Source organism: Rhinopithecus bieti, unplaced genomic scaffold (assembly GCF_001698545.2).
Source record: "Rhinopithecus bieti isolate Rb0 unplaced genomic scaffold, ASM169854v2 scaffold_17174, whole genome shotgun sequence".
In the NCBI taxonomy this organism is placed as follows: domain Eukaryota; kingdom Metazoa; phylum Chordata; class Mammalia; order Primates; family Cercopithecidae; genus Rhinopithecus; species Rhinopithecus bieti.
In genome coordinates this window covers 1,881,668-1,898,512 of record NW_016808962.1, presented here as the reverse complement: position 1 = coordinate 1,898,512, position 16,845 = coordinate 1,881,668, and the positions used below count along the sequence as shown (strand labels likewise).

The 16,845-nt window shown below is 64.0% G+C and overlaps 2 protein-coding genes across 9 annotated transcripts in view; both read right to left on the bottom strand.

Moving 5' to 3' along the window:
- Positions 1 to 8,342, bottom strand: part of MAPK12 (mitogen-activated protein kinase 12) — a 10,152-nt gene extending 1,810 nt beyond the window's left edge. Inside the window, exons 1-12 of one of the 6 annotated variants that reach the window (XM_017888050.1) lie at positions 7,945 to 8,081; positions 7,697 to 7,826; positions 4,994 to 5,103; positions 4,546 to 4,604; positions 3,063 to 3,174; positions 2,847 to 2,945; positions 2,560 to 2,607; positions 1,966 to 2,080; positions 1,689 to 1,760; positions 1,373 to 1,452; positions 1,210 to 1,288; positions 954 to 1,127 (exon numbers count right to left, since the gene is read on the bottom strand). In XM_017888050.1, the coding sequence (XP_017743539.1) occupies positions 954 to 1,127; positions 1,210 to 1,288; positions 1,373 to 1,452; positions 1,689 to 1,760; positions 1,966 to 2,080; positions 2,560 to 2,607; positions 2,847 to 2,945; positions 3,063 to 3,174; positions 4,546 to 4,604; positions 4,994 to 5,103; positions 7,697 to 7,826; positions 7,945 to 8,046 (1,180 nt within the window). In that variant the 5' untranslated portion in view covers positions 8,047 to 8,081. Of the gene's footprint in view, positions 1 to 953; positions 1,128 to 1,209; positions 1,289 to 1,372; positions 1,453 to 1,688; positions 1,761 to 1,965; positions 2,081 to 2,559; positions 2,608 to 2,846; positions 2,946 to 3,062; positions 3,175 to 4,545; positions 4,605 to 4,993; positions 5,104 to 7,696; positions 7,827 to 7,915 lie in introns of all 6 variants that reach the window. The other 5 variants (XM_017888051.1, XM_017888054.1, XM_017888052.1 and 2 more) reach the window with 5 other exon arrangements.
- Positions 8,343 to 10,255: 1,913 nt separating this feature from the next.
- Positions 10,256 to 16,839, bottom strand: MAPK11 (mitogen-activated protein kinase 11). Of its 3 annotated transcripts, none has more exons than XM_017888113.1 (12): positions 16,685 to 16,839; positions 14,317 to 14,446; positions 14,059 to 14,117; positions 13,861 to 13,972; positions 13,748 to 13,777; positions 13,618 to 13,665; positions 13,425 to 13,539; positions 13,037 to 13,108; positions 12,724 to 12,803; positions 12,129 to 12,207; positions 11,865 to 12,038; positions 10,256 to 11,565 (listed from the first exon to the last, which is right to left on the bottom strand). In XM_017888113.1, the coding sequence occupies exons 1-12, from the start codon at positions 16,798 to 16,800 to the stop codon at positions 11,486 to 11,488; spliced, it is 1,095 nt and encodes a 364-aa protein (XP_017743602.1). In that variant the 5' UTR covers positions 16,801 to 16,839; the 3' UTR covers positions 10,256 to 11,485. The 3 variants fall into 3 exon arrangements, 1 of the variants encoding a protein (XP_017743602.1); XR_001888348.1 differs by having other exon boundaries at positions 10,257 to 11,565; positions 12,129 to 12,576; XR_001888347.1 differs by having other exon boundaries at positions 10,257 to 11,565; positions 12,129 to 12,803.
- Between the last annotated feature and the right edge of the window lie 6 nt (positions 16,840 to 16,845).

Here is a 16,845-nt window from a genome sequence, read left to right as displayed (position 1 = left end):
GTCTCAAAAAAAAAAAAAAAAAAAGACATACATGTCTTGTCTAGATGGGAAGGATCCTAAAATGGGCCAAAGAGAGGGCCGGACGTGGTGGCTCACGTCTATAATCCCAGCACTTTGAGAGGCCGAGGTGGGCGGATCATGGGGTCAGGAGATCAAGACCATCCTGGCTAACACAGTGAAACTCCATCTCTACTAAAATTACAAAAAATTAGCCAAGCGTGGTGGTGGGCACCTGTAGTCCCAGCTACTCGGGAGGCTAAGGCAGGAGAATGGCATGAACCCGGGAGGCAATGCTTGCAGTGAGCCAAGATCACACCACTGCACTCCAGCCTGAGCAACAGAGCGAGACTGTCTCAAAAAAAATAAAAAAAAAAAAAAAAACTGGGGCAAGGAGAGGCAAGGACAGACTCACGAGATGTGAGGAGAGAGGCTTTAGGGACAAATGGACATGGTGAGGGTGGCATGGTGGCTCGGGTCTCTGGCCTGGACATGGCGGAAGGGCAGCAGGTCTGGGGGCCAGGAGGGGCTAAGTGGGTCCTGCTGCCCTGACTCACAGCTGCCCTTCACCATTCCTGGCTCCTTCTGTGCCAGCCTCTGTGCTGAGCCTGCCAGAAACACCCTCCTTTCATCTTTCAGCTCCAGCCAGAGGTCATTTCCACCAGGCCACACGGCCCCATGCTGCCCTCTGACCTCCCATTCTCCTCACCTGACCTGCATCCCAGGGACGGGGATCTAGGACTCTGAGCCTAGCCACCTGCACAGGGCCCACAGGGTCCACACAGGCCCTGCCCGGAGCCCGCCACCCACGGGTCCACACAGGCCCTGCTAGGATCCCCCCACTTACGGGTCCACACAGGCCCTGCCCGGAGCCCCCTACTCAGGTCCACACAGGCTCTGCCCGGAGCCCCCCACTCACAGGTCCACACAGGCCCTGCCCGGAGCCCCCAGCTCACGCTTCCATTCATCCAGCGTGCGGTCCACGTCATCAAAGGAGTCGTCATACTTCTGGACCTGGGGCTCATCTTCTGTGTCGTGCAGGGACTCGAAGTAGGGATGGGCCAGTGCCTCGGCTGCTGTCACCCGCTGCTCCGCATCCAGCACCAGCATCTTCTCCAGGAGGTTCACAGCTGCAGGGGAAGGTGTGTCAGGCCAGACTGCGGGAGGCCCCACACTCCAGCACCTGGTGGCCCCCACACTAGCCAGCCCTACCCAGAGGGCTTGCATTGGTCAGGATGGAGGCAAAATCCTTCTTCTCCAACTCGGGGAGGCCCTTCATGTAGTTCTTGGCCTGTGTGGGAAGAAAGGGTGAGGGGCCAACACCGAGGCCTGGGTCCGCCCCCACCCCCCACCCAGCTCCCCACTCACCACTGACCTCATCACTCTGCAGCCGCTGCACAAACTCAGCTGGAGGCGTCCCTGTCACCTTCATGATCTCCTTCAGCTGGTCCAGGTCTGCACCGAGGTCAGGAGCACAGCTCGGGGGCCAGAGATCAGGGCCCTCACTGCCCCCACCTGGGAAGGAGCCATTCCCACCTCCCCAGAATCCCCACCTGGGCAGGAGCAATCCCCAGCCCCACCCCCCAAGAACCCGCGACGTGGGCAGGAGCCATCCCCACCCCCCAGAACCCCCCACCTGGGCAGGAGCCATACCCACCCGCCCCTGGTGCTGCCCTGCTGCTGGAGGATACGGTCGCTGCCCTTGAACAGCGTCTTGCCTGTGATCATCTCCGCCATGATGCAGCCCACAGACCAGATGTCCACTGAGATAAAAGCCATGGTCAGCCCCGTGGGCAGGGGGACAGGATGAGATGGGGAGGGAGGAAACACAGACTACAGCCCACCCACCCGGCTCCCACCCCAGCTCAACAGCCTCCCTGGGGAGCGGCCACCACAGGGCTCTCTGTGAAGAAGTGGAGAAGCAGATAGTGCAGCCCAAGAGGTCCAAATCTCTAGGCAGCTTCTCACCCGTCTGCGTGTAGCGCATCCAATTCAAGATGACCTCGGGTGCCCGGTACCACCGGGTCACCACATACCCAGTCATCTCACTGTCTGCTTGCCTGGCCAGGCCAAAGTCCAGGATCTGCGGGAAGAATTGGGGAAGTGGGTTCTAGGGGACTCCCAAGGAGCAGACAGGCCACCCATGGTCCAGGAGACCCCAGGGGGGTTGGACTTGAAGCCCCAAGCTGGGGCCTCCTGACAACCTTTGAGGACTTGAGGCCATGCCCTTGGACCCCAAACTGCCTGAGCTCCTCCCTTTGGCCAGTGCACTGAGCCCAGCTGCCCTTCGGATGGAGCAGGGGCCCTGGGGCTCCCCTCTCCCTGCTGTCACCTGCTGCCCGCCAAGGCCTCAGCCCTGTCCTGGACCAGGCAGGGGCCTGGGGGCGCCTCCCACTCTCACCCGCTGCAGGTATGGCGTGTGGTATACCACTGCCTCCTGGGGCTCACCCACCCACCAGCTCCTCAGCCACTGCCCAGAGCCTGGGGCCTTGGCCCCCTGCCCAGGCCTGACAGGTGGATTGGTGGGCAGATCCGGAGGGGCCCCTGCCAGGTGGCACACACCTTCAGCTCACAGTCTTCGTTCACAGCCAGGTTGCCAGGCTTCAGGTCCTGGGGACAGAGGAAAGGTGGCCACTGTGCCCCACCCTCCCGAGCATAGGCACAGCCAAGAGCCTGGGTGGCACCTAAAGATGGGGCCACCAGACCTGGCCCCCTTGCTCTCTGCAGCCCTTCAAGGACAGAGCCAGGTACCTGGGCATCCAGGCAGGCTCCCACCAGGGGCTGTGCATGAGGCGTGGCTCAGCCCCCCCAGACCCCATCAGCCCCCCCAGACCCCGTCAGACCCTCACAGGTAGGACGTGGAGGCAGGGGATTGCGCTGGGGGAGGGCTGATGGCTGGCTCCTCCACCAGGACTCACTCTGTGGATGATGCCGGCAGCATGGATATACTGCGGGGACAGAGGATGCGGCAGGTTTCAGCGTACCAGGGCCTCGGAGCCACAGGGCCCTCCTCTGCCCAGCCCTGAGGCCCCGCCTGCCTCCCTGCAGCCCCCCTGGGGCCATACCCTCAACCCCTTCAGCATCTGGTACACGAGGAACTGGATCCGGTCCTCGCCCAGCTTCTCATGTTTCATGAGCTTGCCCAGGTCGGTGCCCATGAATGGCATCACCAGGTAACTGTGGAAGGGGCCGGAGCACCGTCAGTGGGCAGAGCCAGCCTCTGCATCCTGGAGGCCTACCCAGCAGGCCCAGGCTCAGACCCATCCGGGATCCAGCAGGCGCCCCCGGGAAGGTCACCCTGCAGCACCCGTCCCCACTGGCCTCGGCATCCTCACAACCCCGCCTTGCAGTGCCAGGCTCCATCCTGCCCCAACTGCCCCAACTGTCACTGCCAGCAACGCTTACACCTCCCTCCCACCCTGAGGACTGTCAGACAGGGAGGAGGCTGCACTTCGGGGGTTTTGTTTTTGTTTTTTTTGAGACGGAGTCTCACTCTGTGCCCCAGGCTGGAGTGCAGTGGCTGGATCTCAGCTCACTGCAAGCTCCACCTCCCAGGTTCACGCCATTCTCCTGCCTCAGCCTCAGCCTGGGACTACAGGCGCCCGCCACCTTGCCCGGCTAGTTTTTTGTATTTTTTAGTAGAGATGGGGTTTCACCGGATTAGGCAGGATGGTCTCGATCTCCTGACCTCGTGATCCGCCTGTCTTGGCCTCCCAAAGTGCTGGGATTACAGGCTTGAGCCACCGCGCCCGGCCTCCCTTTGGGGTTTTTGAATCCTCTGCTAAAGCGCCCTGCGTGCCAGGCTAGGGGCTGAGGCTGTGTGGTGGAGGCAGCAGGGCTCAAGTCTTTACAGGCAGGGGAGGGAGGCAGTCAGGTTTCAACTTCGGAACTTTGTGCCAGAGATGAGGGAGGTGCCTGGGGGCGATGGGGGCACGGCAAGGCATCTGGGTCAGAGGGGCTGGCTGAGCCGGTGGAGACGGACACAGTGGAATGGTATTTAGCACCTCCCCAGAGGCCACTGAGGCCAGCGTGGGTCCTTGACCTCTGCAAGTCAGGCGGGAGGCGCCTGCTACCCTCTCCAGGCCTTCCTCAGCCTGGCCCTTCACTCTTGGCCGACAAGGTGTGAGTCCCGGGGTGGTCGGCTGCAGGGCAAAGGGCAGGGTGGGTCCTCCCTACCGCTTCTCCCCCACCCGCTGGAAAAGGTCAGCAGCTCCAGTTACCGGCCACACACTTGGTGCCAGGGTCCCGAGCACGGGACCTTCCTGTTAACAAATGATCAGGTCCAAGGTTCACACCTCCGGTGCCGGAGAGCCCAGGGGCCAGGAGTGAAGGGAGGCAGCAGCCCCAGCTCTGCCCAGCTGTGCCTGTGGGTCCCAAGACCATGTGGGGGAGAGTGTGGGGCAGACAGTGGAATGGGGGGGTTCGGCAGTGTGCATCCCCCACTCAGGCTACAGGAAGAGAACCGCGTGCCAACCTGGAACCTGAAGCCAGCGCCCAGAGCTGCCCACCACCCCTTGTGCCCAGCAGCCAGCCCAGGTCGGCACTCACAAGTCTGTGAAGTCATCCAGGGTCTCATCAGGAGTGAATACGTCCAGCAGCCCAATCACCTGGCGGGCCAGGTAGGGTTGAGAGTGCAGCAGAGGACACGGGCTGGGGCACCCCCCAAGAGTGGCACAGCCCTCTGGGCAGGAAACCCCCTCTGCAGCTGTCGTCATGCCCCACTGTCCAAAGGGCCTGGCTCTGCCCACTGGCAGTGTGGCCCAGCCCTGGCACACATACCCACAGACAGGTTATTTTTGGATGGTGACAGCCGGGATCTTCTGGGGGAAGGGCAACCCACAGTCTGGGCTGGCTCTGAACCATCCAAAGCGTTCCTGCCCTTTTTCCCCTCTTCTCCCCAACCAAACACCCACGCCCAGGGACGGGACAGCGCTATGAGGAGAGGCCAGGCCTCTGCTGGTAAGGCCCAGGTGGACAGCACCATGACCCGCCATACCTGGTCCCCACAGCACCCCTGGTTGGGGAGATGGACAGTGGATAGGTCATGTGATAACTGCTGCCTCAGCATTTTGGGGTGACAGGGTCCCAGGGAGGCCTGGAGGAGTTCTGCACAGCCAAGGATAGAGGGGCAGGTAGACATGTGGGCTGCGGGACACCGGGCAGAGGGCACACGCAGAGTGGCCAAGGCAAGAGGGAGAACACTTGGAGAGTTTGAGGAACACAGGGAGGGAGGCCAGGTGGCCAAGGCCCAGGCCAGGGAGGGGCTGAGGAGAGGCCAGAGGGAGCTGGCAGGGCAGCACACACCAGGTGAAAGTTTGGCTTTGATCCCAAGAGACAGGGAAGGATTTAAACAGGTGTGATGCTAAACGCATCCTGCTGGCCGTGGTGTAGGGACTGGCCAGAGTGAAGCAAGAATGGACCTAAACTGGAAGGATAGCTCTGCCAGAGCCATGGGCAAGAATGTGGAGGGAGGAGGAGAAGGAACAGAGGGGGCGTCCAGGGAGGCCTGGGAGCAGCGGGGTCTGTGGACAGGACAGCTGGAGGGTGCCTGGGAGAGCGCTTTGGCAGAAGATGGAAAGCAGGGTCCTGTGGGCTAGGGGCCACAGGACTTGGCTTGGCCTCTGTGGTATGGGGGCTGGCCTGGAGAGGGAGGTGGCATGGGGATGGCAGGACTGGGGCCTGTGGCAGAGCCTCCTCCCCCGCTGAGCAAGGCATGTGGCCTCACAGAGCTTCAGTCTCCCAGGAAGATGGGGTTCCAGGGAAAGAGCCTCAGCTGCAGGCTGGAAGCCCAGAGGGTGGACCCCCAGGCACAGCGGGGACCCCAGGACAGCAGGGCAGTGGCTAAAGAAAAGCCCTGGTGGAGCCCAGCGCGGTGGGTCACGCCTGTACTCCCAGCAATTTGGGAGGCGAAGGCAGGCAGATCACGAGGTCAGGAGTTCAAGACCAGCCTGGCCAACATAGTGAAACCCCGTCTCTACTAAAAATACAAAAAGTTAGCTGGGTGTGGTGGTGGGTGCCTATAGCCACAGCTACTAGAGAGGCTGAGGCAGGAGAATTGTGTGAACCCAGGAGGCGGAGGTCGCAGATTGCGCCATTGCACTCCAGCCTGGGTGACAGAGGGAGACCCCATCTCAAAAAAGAGAAGCCCCAGTGGCCGGGCGCAGTGGTTCATGCCTGTAATCCCAGCACTTTGGGAGGCCGAGGTAGGTGGATCACTCGAGGTCAGGGGTTTGAGACCAGTCTGCCCAACATAATGAAACACCGTCTCTACTAAAAATACAAAACATTAGCCAGGTATGGTGGCACGCACCTGTAATCCCAGCTACTCAGGAGGCTAAGGCAGGAGAATCACTTGAACCCAGGAGGCAAAGGTTGCGGTGAGCCAAGATCGTGCCATTGCACTCCAGCCTGGGCAACAAGAGCGAAACTCCATCTCAAAAGAAAAAAAAAAAAAGGAGAAAGAAAAGCCCCTGCTTGGCTGGATGGGGCAAGGCACGAGCAGGTGAGTGAGTGGGTGGGTGGGGGCAGGGGCCGAGGGGAAGGCTGCAGTCCTGGGGCAAGGCCTTGGTGTGACGGGTGGAACGGGGAGTGCGGTGGTGGCAAGGTGGGGGCAGGGCTGGGTGTGACGTGGGTGTCGAGGTGGGGGCATGGCTGGTGTCCACCGCAAACATTTCACAGGGCCCGGGGTGGTGAGCTGGGGTCAGGGTGGGCTATGGGAAGCCTCAGAGAAAAGGACCCACTCGAGGGGCTGAGGGAGTGGCGGTGGCCAGGAACCAGGGGGCGGGCGGTTTGCTGGTGGACGCAGGGACTCATTCTCCCAGGGCACCAGTGGCTTGGATGACCCAGGAGGGTCCAGAGCATCTCACCCTGGAGCTAGGGTCCAGGCGCCCAGACCACCTGCCTTCAGGCTGGGCCCAGACCAGGGGCAGGACAGGAGGGACGTGGGGGGCAGTGGACAAGTGGGACTGTGTCCAGAAACCAGAGTGCCCCTGGCAGAGAAGTCAGGCTCTTAGCAGCCAGCCATCCCGTGGGAGAGGCCCAGGGCAGCTGTGCATGGCATCTCACAGGCAGGACTGGAAAGGATGGGCCCCCACAACAAAAGGGAGGGTGTCTGTGAGATGGCCACCACGCCCAGTGCCCCCCAAACAGCAGCTCCCTAAACCCTTCACTCACCCCCAGGGGCTCCAGAGGGTTCACCATACTCCCTACGTTCTGGCGCCCCCCCTTCTCCCCCTACACCGGGTCGGAAGACTCGGGAGATGGACAGCAACAAAGTGGGCTCCACAGAGGGGCTGGAGAGGGGCCCAAATGGGAAAGAGAAGGTGCCCCTTCCGGGAAAATCCTCCTGCCGGGAGCATCCTCTCAGCGCGGGCTTCCTGGCTGGGAGCAGGGTTTGGCGTGAGACCTGGAGGATCCCCTGGGCCTGGCCAAGTCGTGTCCCCCGACCAGGGCCTCGCTGAGGCGCCAAGTCAAGGGGCTCTTTCTCGGGCCTGGCAGAGGAGGGGAATGGCCCTTGGGGGAGTCGTCTCCCAAGGGGAGACGGACCTTGCTCTCCTCCTCCCCTGGGGACCCACGGCCCGACCCCCGCCCCGCCCCACAGCAGGTTGCCTGGGGAAGGGGTTGCCAGGTGGAGGAACCCAGCCCAGCCGGACCGAGCCGAGGCCGGGGCGCCATCCCGGAGCGGGGTCGCGCGACTCACGTTCTCGTGACGCATGTGTTTGAGCAGGCGCAGCTCGCGGTAGGCGCGCTTGGCGAACAGCTCGGACTGGAAGGGCCGATACAGCTTCTTGATGGCCACCTTGGCGCCGGTGCGGCTGTCCACGGCCGAGCTGCGGGGCGGACCGCTTAGCGGGAAGGCCGGGCACCCCGCGCAGGCCCCGCCCGCCCTGCCGGCCGCGCCCGCCCGGCCCGCGCTCACCACACCGCGCCATAGGCGCCCGAGCCCACCGGCTGCAGGTCCCGGTACACGGCCGCGCCACCCCTCCCAGGCCGTCTTGCGTCACCTCCTCGGCGGTAAAAGCCACTGCGGGCAGGCGGCGGAGAGCTCATGGCAGGCCCGGGAGCCGCCCACCCGCAGAGCCATGCCGGCGTCCCCAGAACCGGGGACCCGGGATCGGCGGGCTGTCCTCGGCGCGCGCCCGGGCCGACTTCGCGCTGCTCGCCCGCCCGCCGCTGCGGGGCGCTCCTGCTCCGGCCCCTTCCCCATCGGGATGTCCCAGGTGCCCGACCCCTGGCCCGACCCCGACCAGGCCAGCGCACGGCCCTCCACCCGCCCGGGGGACCAACCGCCGCGGGCGGCGCGCAGTGACGCCCTCGCCCGCCCTCCGCCCTCCGGAACCCGAGGCGGCCGCCGCCCGGGGAGGGCCGGAGCCTGGGGGGAAGCGCAGGGGGAAGGGGAGCCGCCGCCCCGCGGCTTTGTCGCCGACCTAGGGCCGGACGCGGCGCGGAGATACCCCTGTCACCCTCTCCCCTTTGGCTGAACTTCCCCGCTCTGGGGGTGGAGTCTGGGAGGGCGGGGAGCTCCTGCTGAGACCTGGGCTCCAGTCCTAGACTGCCTGGTTCCAGGGCGCAGGGCCCATCCTTGCACACCCTCAGCGCTGACTTTCTATTGGCCAGTCCAAGTTGGGCTGAGATCCTGTGTTACGCTAGGATCAACTTGCACGCCACCCCCAAGGATGCCCTACCCGCTGCGCCCTGTACATCCGTCCCGAATGGGGGGCCATCTGCCACCTGTCTTGCCCTGTATCCCTCCTCTACACGGAGGGGTCTGGTCTCCCAAACTCCTCAGCAGCATCACCAACCCCATTCCCTGTGGCCCACTGACCCCAGCCTGCTCAGTCCCAAATAGGTCCTGAGGGCCTTTTGGACACGCCAAACTCGCTCCTCGGCTGCTCCCCCCCATCTGTCGGGGTGCCTGCCTGGCAAGCGTTGCAAGTGCCTGGTGCCCCCTGCCCCACCCACCCCTCGCCTGTCCGCTGTACTGCAAAACCCAGGCTGAGGGTGACTGGCACTGTCCTCCAGCAGGGATGGCGGAACCTGCGGGGGCCGCTCAGCCCTGACCCCCTCTGTGTGGGCACTATCCTCCCATAGGTCTGGCCCCATCCTAGACCAGATGCTCTGGTGGGCAAAGCCCCACCCTGACACCCTCTCCGCAGTCCAGAAACCTGGGTCTGAGGAGGGATGTGGGTGCACCCCGGGATCCCACCAGGCTGGTGGGTAACAGGATCCCTAGGGCCCTCTGCCCCGCCCTCCGGCCATGAATCAGCAGCTCAGCCGCTCAAGGGCGGGAGGAGCTTTACACCTGGGCTTTGGGCCGTGCTCCGTGGCATTCATCAGCTCGTGCCCAGTGAGCAGGGGCAGCCCGGGACTGCCCAAACCACAGCTGCCTGTGGCCTGCACCCTTTGTGCCCTGGGCTGCCTGTGGCACTCTATCTACCTCTTCCAGGAGGCCCAGCTTCCACTGCTGTCCCCCTTAACTCCCCGTGGTGGAGCTCAGGGGTCCAGAAGGCCCCACACAGACCAGGCTTCTGAGGTGGGGCTGTGTCCCCATTCTGCTCCCACCCCCAACCGCCAACACTGGACTTCCCCAGGACGGACCACTACACTGACGAGGCCCCAGGAGGGCCCCCAACTCCCAGACGGTTTCCACCCCTACCCAAGACCCAAGGAAGGGCACAGACTGTCCCTGGCCCCTAGAGACACTGCCTGACCCCAAATGGTCTGGACCGTCCCCCACACGTAAGCTGCAGAGCATAGTGGGAATGGGACCAGTGCACACATTCCCTGGGTTAAAGTGGCCTCTTTTTCCTTCACCAGGAAGGAAAGGAAAGCTATTTTCCCTAGCCCACCCAGCCCCCGCCCAGGGATGGGCAGACCCTTGCTCCCTTGACACCCAACTTCCCCCCAGCCAGCTTCTCTCACCACTGAGGGGTAGGGGGGTGGTGTCTGGATCTTGGCCCGAAGCCAAGCCTGCCCAGTACATCCCCACAGGGCAGCTGGGGTCACCATCTGGGTGGCCGTCCCACCCTGTGCCCTCAGACCCACCCATCAGCCACGTCCTCCCCTGGTCCCCCTGGGCTCAGACCCTCCAGGGAGCAGGGAGGGTGCCAGAAGATGGCCACTGGTCTGACTGGGGGCCTGAGGGATCTGGCCAGCTAGAGGTGAGTGATGCAGGGTGACCCAGACACTCCCCCCATGCCCAGCAGTGGGGATGGCGGGGGCAGCAGGGCCTGGAGTGGCCTTTGGATATGAGCTGAGCGAGAGAACTCCCTTTATTGTGCACCCCTGGTGCAGGCACTTGAAACCCAGGCTTCCCTGGGCCCCTCGAGGCAAGAGGTCACCCCCTTTCCAGGGCAGAGCCATACCCCCAACTCAGCTCTGGGCAGGGTCCTGTCTCTGAGGTTACTGGATCAGCTCCATTGTGGGACAAGGAAATAGGACTGACCCGCAGACCAGAGCACCTCAGATCTCCGGCTGCAGGGCCACAACGGTGGATAGAGGTAGAGAGCGGGCCAGGGTGTGGTGCACAAGTGTCCAAGTCCAAGTTCACACCCGCGTGTGCTGCCTGCCTTAGTGTCCTCAAGGCCAAACCACCCAGTCACCCCCAGCCTCAGGAGCCTGCTGTGGGTCACATATCCAAGGAGAAAGCCCCTGCTGGCGCTCATGTGGCTGCCCTTTCACCCACTGGAGCCCCCAGTCTGAAACACCCCTCACAGCATCAGGAACTGAGGAGAGGGAAGGCAACAGCACGCCCGCCCCAGCTCCAGCTTCTTGCCAGGCATGGCTGCTGGCCCTTAGGCGCCCACAGATTCACATGCACCACATCACATGTGCCCTGACATACGAACACGAGGAGTGCACGCTCATCCACATGTGCCCACACACACCCACGGGTGAACACAAGGCTCCAGCAGCTTTTCTCATTTGACACCTGGTGGTTGTCTGTGCCCAGCCTGGTGGCACACTGGCTCTGCCTCTCCTCTTAGACCTGTGGGTCTCAGCACTGACCAGGACAGCCCCCTACTTCCAGGCTGAGCAGCTCTAACCACTGAGACCTCTCCCTTTGAGTCTCCCAGGGTCCCGGCCCCAGCGTGCCCTCCAGAGAGCCCTGGGACAGAAGAGACCCCAAGGCTGACGCTCCCCAGTGGGTCGGCCTGAGACAGACAGGGGAACTCCGCAGGGGAACCCCTTTGGCATCCAGGACCACACAGTCAGGTCCCAATGGAGAGCGCAGTAGCCAGAAAGGAGCAGGAGGACCAAGGTAGGCACAGGGACACTTGTGCCCAGACTCCTACACATGGCAAGCACATGTACACACATGTTTGTGCATGCATACATGTGTGTAGATTATCCTGAAGGCGAGGGGTCCTAGGCCAGGAGTCAGTGACCATAGGAGTGTGGGAGGTGCCTCTTGAGGAAATCAGACCAGCTGTGGAAGGGTGCAGGCCCAAGCCCCTCCACAGGCTCTTAGGGGCTGCCGGGCAGCACCTCACTGCTCAATCTCCAGGCTGCCAGGTGGCTTCGGTGGCTCTGGGGGCTTGAAGCTGAGGACTTCCTGGTAGGTGAGCTCTAGAAGGTGAAGGGAAAGGGTGAGCCTGTGCCTCCCACAGCCCAGTCCCCAACCTGCTTGTCTGGCACCTGCCACCCAGCCCAGGCCCACCACCCTGTGACAGCAGCCTCAGCACAGAGTCTGGGAGCCAGAACTTGCCCTGTGCCACTCCCCCACCCCACCCACCCCCAGCCTGTACTGGACACCTGAATGCCCTTCCACACCTGACCAGTCTGGAGAGGAACTGGGGCATTTCCTGCCTCTGGGGAAATGGAGCCTGCAGGCCCCTGGACCCACCCATAGCCACTGCCATGCCCACCCTTCCACTCCTCCAGCGTGCGCTCCTTGGCCTCAACGCTCTCATCATACGGCTCGGCCTCTGGCTCATCCTCAGGGTCGTGGTACTGGCTGAAGTAGGCGTGGGCCAGTGCCTCGGCGGCACTGACCCTCTGGTCACTGTCCAGCACCAGCATCCTTCCAAGGAGGTCTATGGCTGCAGGGGAGCCAGTGGCAGGGAGGGGAGGGTCAGCTCTGCATTCAGGGCCAGATATGGAGCCCAGTCTAGCCCCAGGGCAGTCCTCACCCAGGGGGTTGGCTCCATGGAAGATGCTGCTCAGGTCCTTCTGGGGCATGGGGGGCAGGGACTGGATATATGTCCGGGCCTGGAGGGCACACGAGAACACCTGGGGAGGCTGCTCACTCTCTGCCTCCCTGGCCCCAAACTGGGGCTTCTCTTGGCAAGCCCCCAGACTCAATTCACTCCAACAGGCCAGGACAAGGGCACAGGCAGACCAGTGACTCCCTCCACATAGGGTCCGGTGACTAGCTCCTCACTTGGCCCCTAACGCCTGCAGGAGCTGGGTCCAAGTACACTCCCTCCACCCAGCCCAACCCCACTGCCCTGGCCAGGCACTGCTTGCTGGGCACCCAGCCCGCCCCCACTGCCCTGGCCAGTCACTGCTTGCTGGGGTCATGGTTTTGCACTCACTGTCCCTGGTGTCAGGACCGTCTTCCCCCTTCTCCTGTTTCCCCTGCAGGGATTGGGCACCTGACGTAGTCTCTATCCCACCACATCCCATGTTCCCCATATCGTCCCCACATTTCCACACCACCCTCTCCCCGAGAGCCTGGGGACTGGACCAGCAGAGGGAGCTGCCGGCTGGCAGGCACCAACTCACGTGTTCTGAGGAGATCTTTGCCAGAACCTCGGGGCTGGGTGTGCCCACCACTTCCATGATGCGCTTCAGCTGGTCAATGTCTGCATCACTCAGGAAACACCCACCGGCCAGCCAAGGACCTCTCTTGGGCCCCCAGACCCAAAACTTTGGGGCACTGCCCAGAGCCCGCTCTCCTAGAGCTGAGGATGGCCAGCCCAAAGTAGCATGGCATGGGGGCAGAAGAGGCATGACCCACCAGAAGGGGCCAGCGCTGGTCCCTACCCTACAAGACAGGCCCTGTTTGACCCTGCTCCCCAACCTGGGCCAAGGATACAGTCGCTTCCCGGGAAGAGGGCCTTGCCCTGGAGCAGCTCAGCCATGATGCAGCCCACGGACCAGATGTCCACTGTTTGAGGGCAAGGGGGCCTCCATCAGTGTGCCCACCCCACGTCCCTCCTCCAGGAGACCCACAGTCACATCCAGACCCTGAGACGGGCAGACCCCCTCCTCCGCCATACCCAATACCCCTGGGCAAGGGGGAGGCCTGTAGCTGCAGGGCCAGAGGAGGCCAGTCATGCTCTAGTGGCCTCTGAAGGGCTGCTTTTGAATGTGGGTCCCACATTCTTGGGGACCTTGCCTGCCCCCCAAGACCTGGCATGCAGAGCCAGTCCAGGGCCAGACGAGGCCCTCAGCCTTCGTCCCCCCAGGCCTTCCCCCTGCACCTGTCTGGTTGTAATGCATCCAGTTTAGCATGATCTCAGGTGCCCGGTACCAGCGCGTGGCCACATAGCCGGTCATCTCCTCGTCCGCCTGGCGCGCCAGCCCGAAGTCCAGGATCTGGGGCGACCACGAGGTGTTCTCAAGCTCCTCACGGGCTCCGCCACCGCCCCGCCCACCCCTGCCCGCGGGCCTCACCCTGAGCTCACAGTCCTCGTTCACAGCCACGTTGCTGGGCTTCAGGTCCTGCAGGTCACGCGAAGCGTGAGCAGAGGAGGCTGGGACGGAGCCCTGCTGGACCCGACCCTCACCCTGCGGTCACACCTACCCGGTGGATGATCCCCGCCGAGTGGATGTACTGCGGGAGGGGGATCGTGGTGAGTGCCAGGCCCGGCCCACCCGACCCCCGCGAGGGGACCCGCGAAGCCCCGGGCGCCCCACCTTTAGCCCGCGCAGCAGTTGGTAAACCAGGAACTGAACGTGCTCGTCGCTCAGCGCCTGGCACTTGACGATGTTGTTCAGGTCGGCGCCCATGAGGGTGGTCACCAAGTACCTGGGGTGGGGTCAGGGGGTCAGGACAGGGCCCCACCGCCGCTCCGCGAACGTGCTCCCCGCTGCCTGGCCCGCCCCGCCGCTCACACTTCGCTGAAGTCCTCGATAGACGTGGCCGGCGTGAAGACGTCCAGAAGCCCGATGACCTGAGTGGCGGGGGGCGTCAGGGCCGGGCGGCGAACCCCCGGCTGTGGTTCAGGTTCCCCCCCACCCCGGTCCCGCCCCGCAGCGCCAGGCCGCGCCCCTATGGCCCCGCCCCCATCGCCAGAGCTCACCCGCCCATTGGCTGCGCCCGCGGCCCCGCCCCCGGACGCGCCCTCCCCTCACGGCCCGTCCCCGGCTCACGTTCTCGTGCTTCAGGTGCTTGAGCAGCCGCAGCTCCCGGTACGTCCTGCGCGCGTGGATCAGCGACTGGAAGGGGCGCGACAGCTTCTTCACCGCCACCTTCTGGCGCAGCCGCGCGTCGTAGGCCGAACTGGAAGGCGGGCGAGTGAGGCGGCGCCGGGAAGGGTCCGAGGGCGGCCGCCCGCGCGCACACGCGCTCCCGTCCGCACGCGCGTGGACCCGGGCGGCGCCGCTCTCGCCGCTTCTCTGTGGGGATGGGGCAGTGGAGCTTTTCCGCCCCGGCCCCAGCCCCGCCGCCCCAGCTCGGCCTCCCGCCTGGGGCCTACCCTCTCCGTGCTTGCTGGGAAGGAGCCCCTGGGGCTGGACCGCCATGCGTGTGTTCGCCCCTCAAGGTCCTGGACCTTCTCTGTCCCCTGACCCCACTGATTCCCACTCCCAACCAGGGGCCCCCATGCAAAGCGAGGCTGGGGGAGAGGCCCACCACCCAGCGTGGAAAAACACAGCAGGAAAACAGCCACTGGCATTCACCTGCAGCAGACCGGCCTCCCTCTGCCTCATAGACCGCATGGTCCCAGGAGGCTCATGGAGGGGGATTCTAGAGCCACCTCAAAGCCCCTGGACCCCCAGTGCCTCCGAATGTTCAAAATGCGGAGGAAAAGTTGGTCAGAGGTGCTTATTGCATCATTATTTGGAACAAAACCTGGACAGAAGGTGATGTACAGCTGAGAGCGTGTGCTGGACCCACAGAACAGCCCTTCGCGCAGCCCCACTTCCCAGAGGTCCAGACCCTCCACCCTGCACCAGCTTCCTGAGCCCACGCTCCCTTTGCCAGTGACGCCTCATCCCACCCTCCCATGTCCCACTGCCCTCAGCCCTGCTAAAGGCAAGGCCTTTGCACAGCCTGTTTCCTCTCGCTGATTCTTGCCCCTTCTCTCCCTCCTACTTCTGTCTCTTGGGATCCTGTCCCAGAGAAAATGGAGGCTGAGGCCACCCCCCATGCCCACACAGCGCGGAGCAGGGGCGGTTCCCCCTGGGTCTGGGATGCTCATGGGCCCAGGTCGAGGTGCCTGGGGCAGCCATGCTCCCAGCCTACGATCAGGGAAAGGTGCTTCTGAGGTGGTGAGTCGAGTGGCCCTGCACGTGGGGCAGCAGGTTCTTTTGGCCAATTGCATCTATGCGGTCAGGTGACAGGAAATTGGCACCCGGTCCACACCCTTGGCAGTGGAACTGAGAAAATGGGCCAGGGGTGCCAGGGGGGACACCAGGCCTCACTCGGAGAACCGGACACCCCTCGGCAACTCCCAGAGTCCAGCCAGGCCCCGCCCTAGTTCCCTATGGCCACTCCCACACTGTCCCAGACCCTTTTCCTGCCCTTGAGGTCTCAGAGAGGAAGACAGATCTGTGCTGGCATGATGGCTAGCAGACCCACCTGCAGCTTCTGACGGAAGGCTAGGGACCACGCCAGAAGACAGCCTGCCCTGAGACCCCCAGCCCTGATGCTGGCTCCTGAGCTCCGAATCTGGTGGGCCTAGAGATCCCACTTCCAACCTGCAAGTGCCTGGGACAACACCCTGCCCTGGCTGCCTCTGCCTTCGGGCCCCACCAGGACCCCCCAGTGGGCAGCAGCTAAGGGGCATTGACCATGGTGAGGACTCAGCTGCACCTCTCAAAGCCTGTACCCATGATCGGCCTCCCAGTCAACATGGAAGCTGAAACTTAGGACTCTTGGTAATAACCTCACCCTAAGCCCCTCCAACCCTGGCTGCCCTAGTAACAGAGGCCTTGGCCCAGTCGACCCCCCTCCCCCACCCAGATTCTGTCGTCTTCCTGGGCCCCAGGCCAGGTCCTCTGGCCCCAGGGCCTAAGTGGGATTTGTGGTCTGAGGGGGAGCCTGAGGCCATCCCAAGGGGAGAGGTCTTGGCTTCCGGAAGCGGGGCTTCCCTTTTCAGACAATAGCCCCAACCAGGGTGGGGAGGGGCATCCGCTAGACCCCGGGGGCTGCCCGACCCGACTCAGTGAATCCCAGGTGGGTGCTCAGACATTTAGGGGCCCGGACATCAGGGTGGCTCGGGGCTCGGTCGCGTGAGACCCACCCTCACGTCGGCTGTGACCCCCCCAGGCCTCAGGCCTGGTGGGCGGCGGTCCGAATCGGGCGAGGCCGGAGGACCCCCCTCCCTCCCGGTAACGGTGTCTGCTTAGAAAGTTTCTTTACGCCGCCCCCCCCATTCATTCCTCAGATCCGCGCGGCGCCCGGGGGCGGAGGCAGGGCGAGGCCCCTCCCCACGCCGAGAACCTCGCGCGGGCTAGGAGGGGACGCGCTCTCCGGCCCGGCCCGGCCCCACCCAGCACCCCTCTGCCCCGCCCCTACCAGACGGAGCCGTAGGCGCCCGAGCCCACCGGGCGCAGCCCCTGCAGCCGCTGCGGCACCTCCCACACGGTCTTGTTCAGCTCCTGCCGGTAGAAGCCGGCGCGAGGGCCCGACATGTCCGGAGCGGCCGCTGCTCCGCCCGGGGCCAGCCCCGCGCCCCG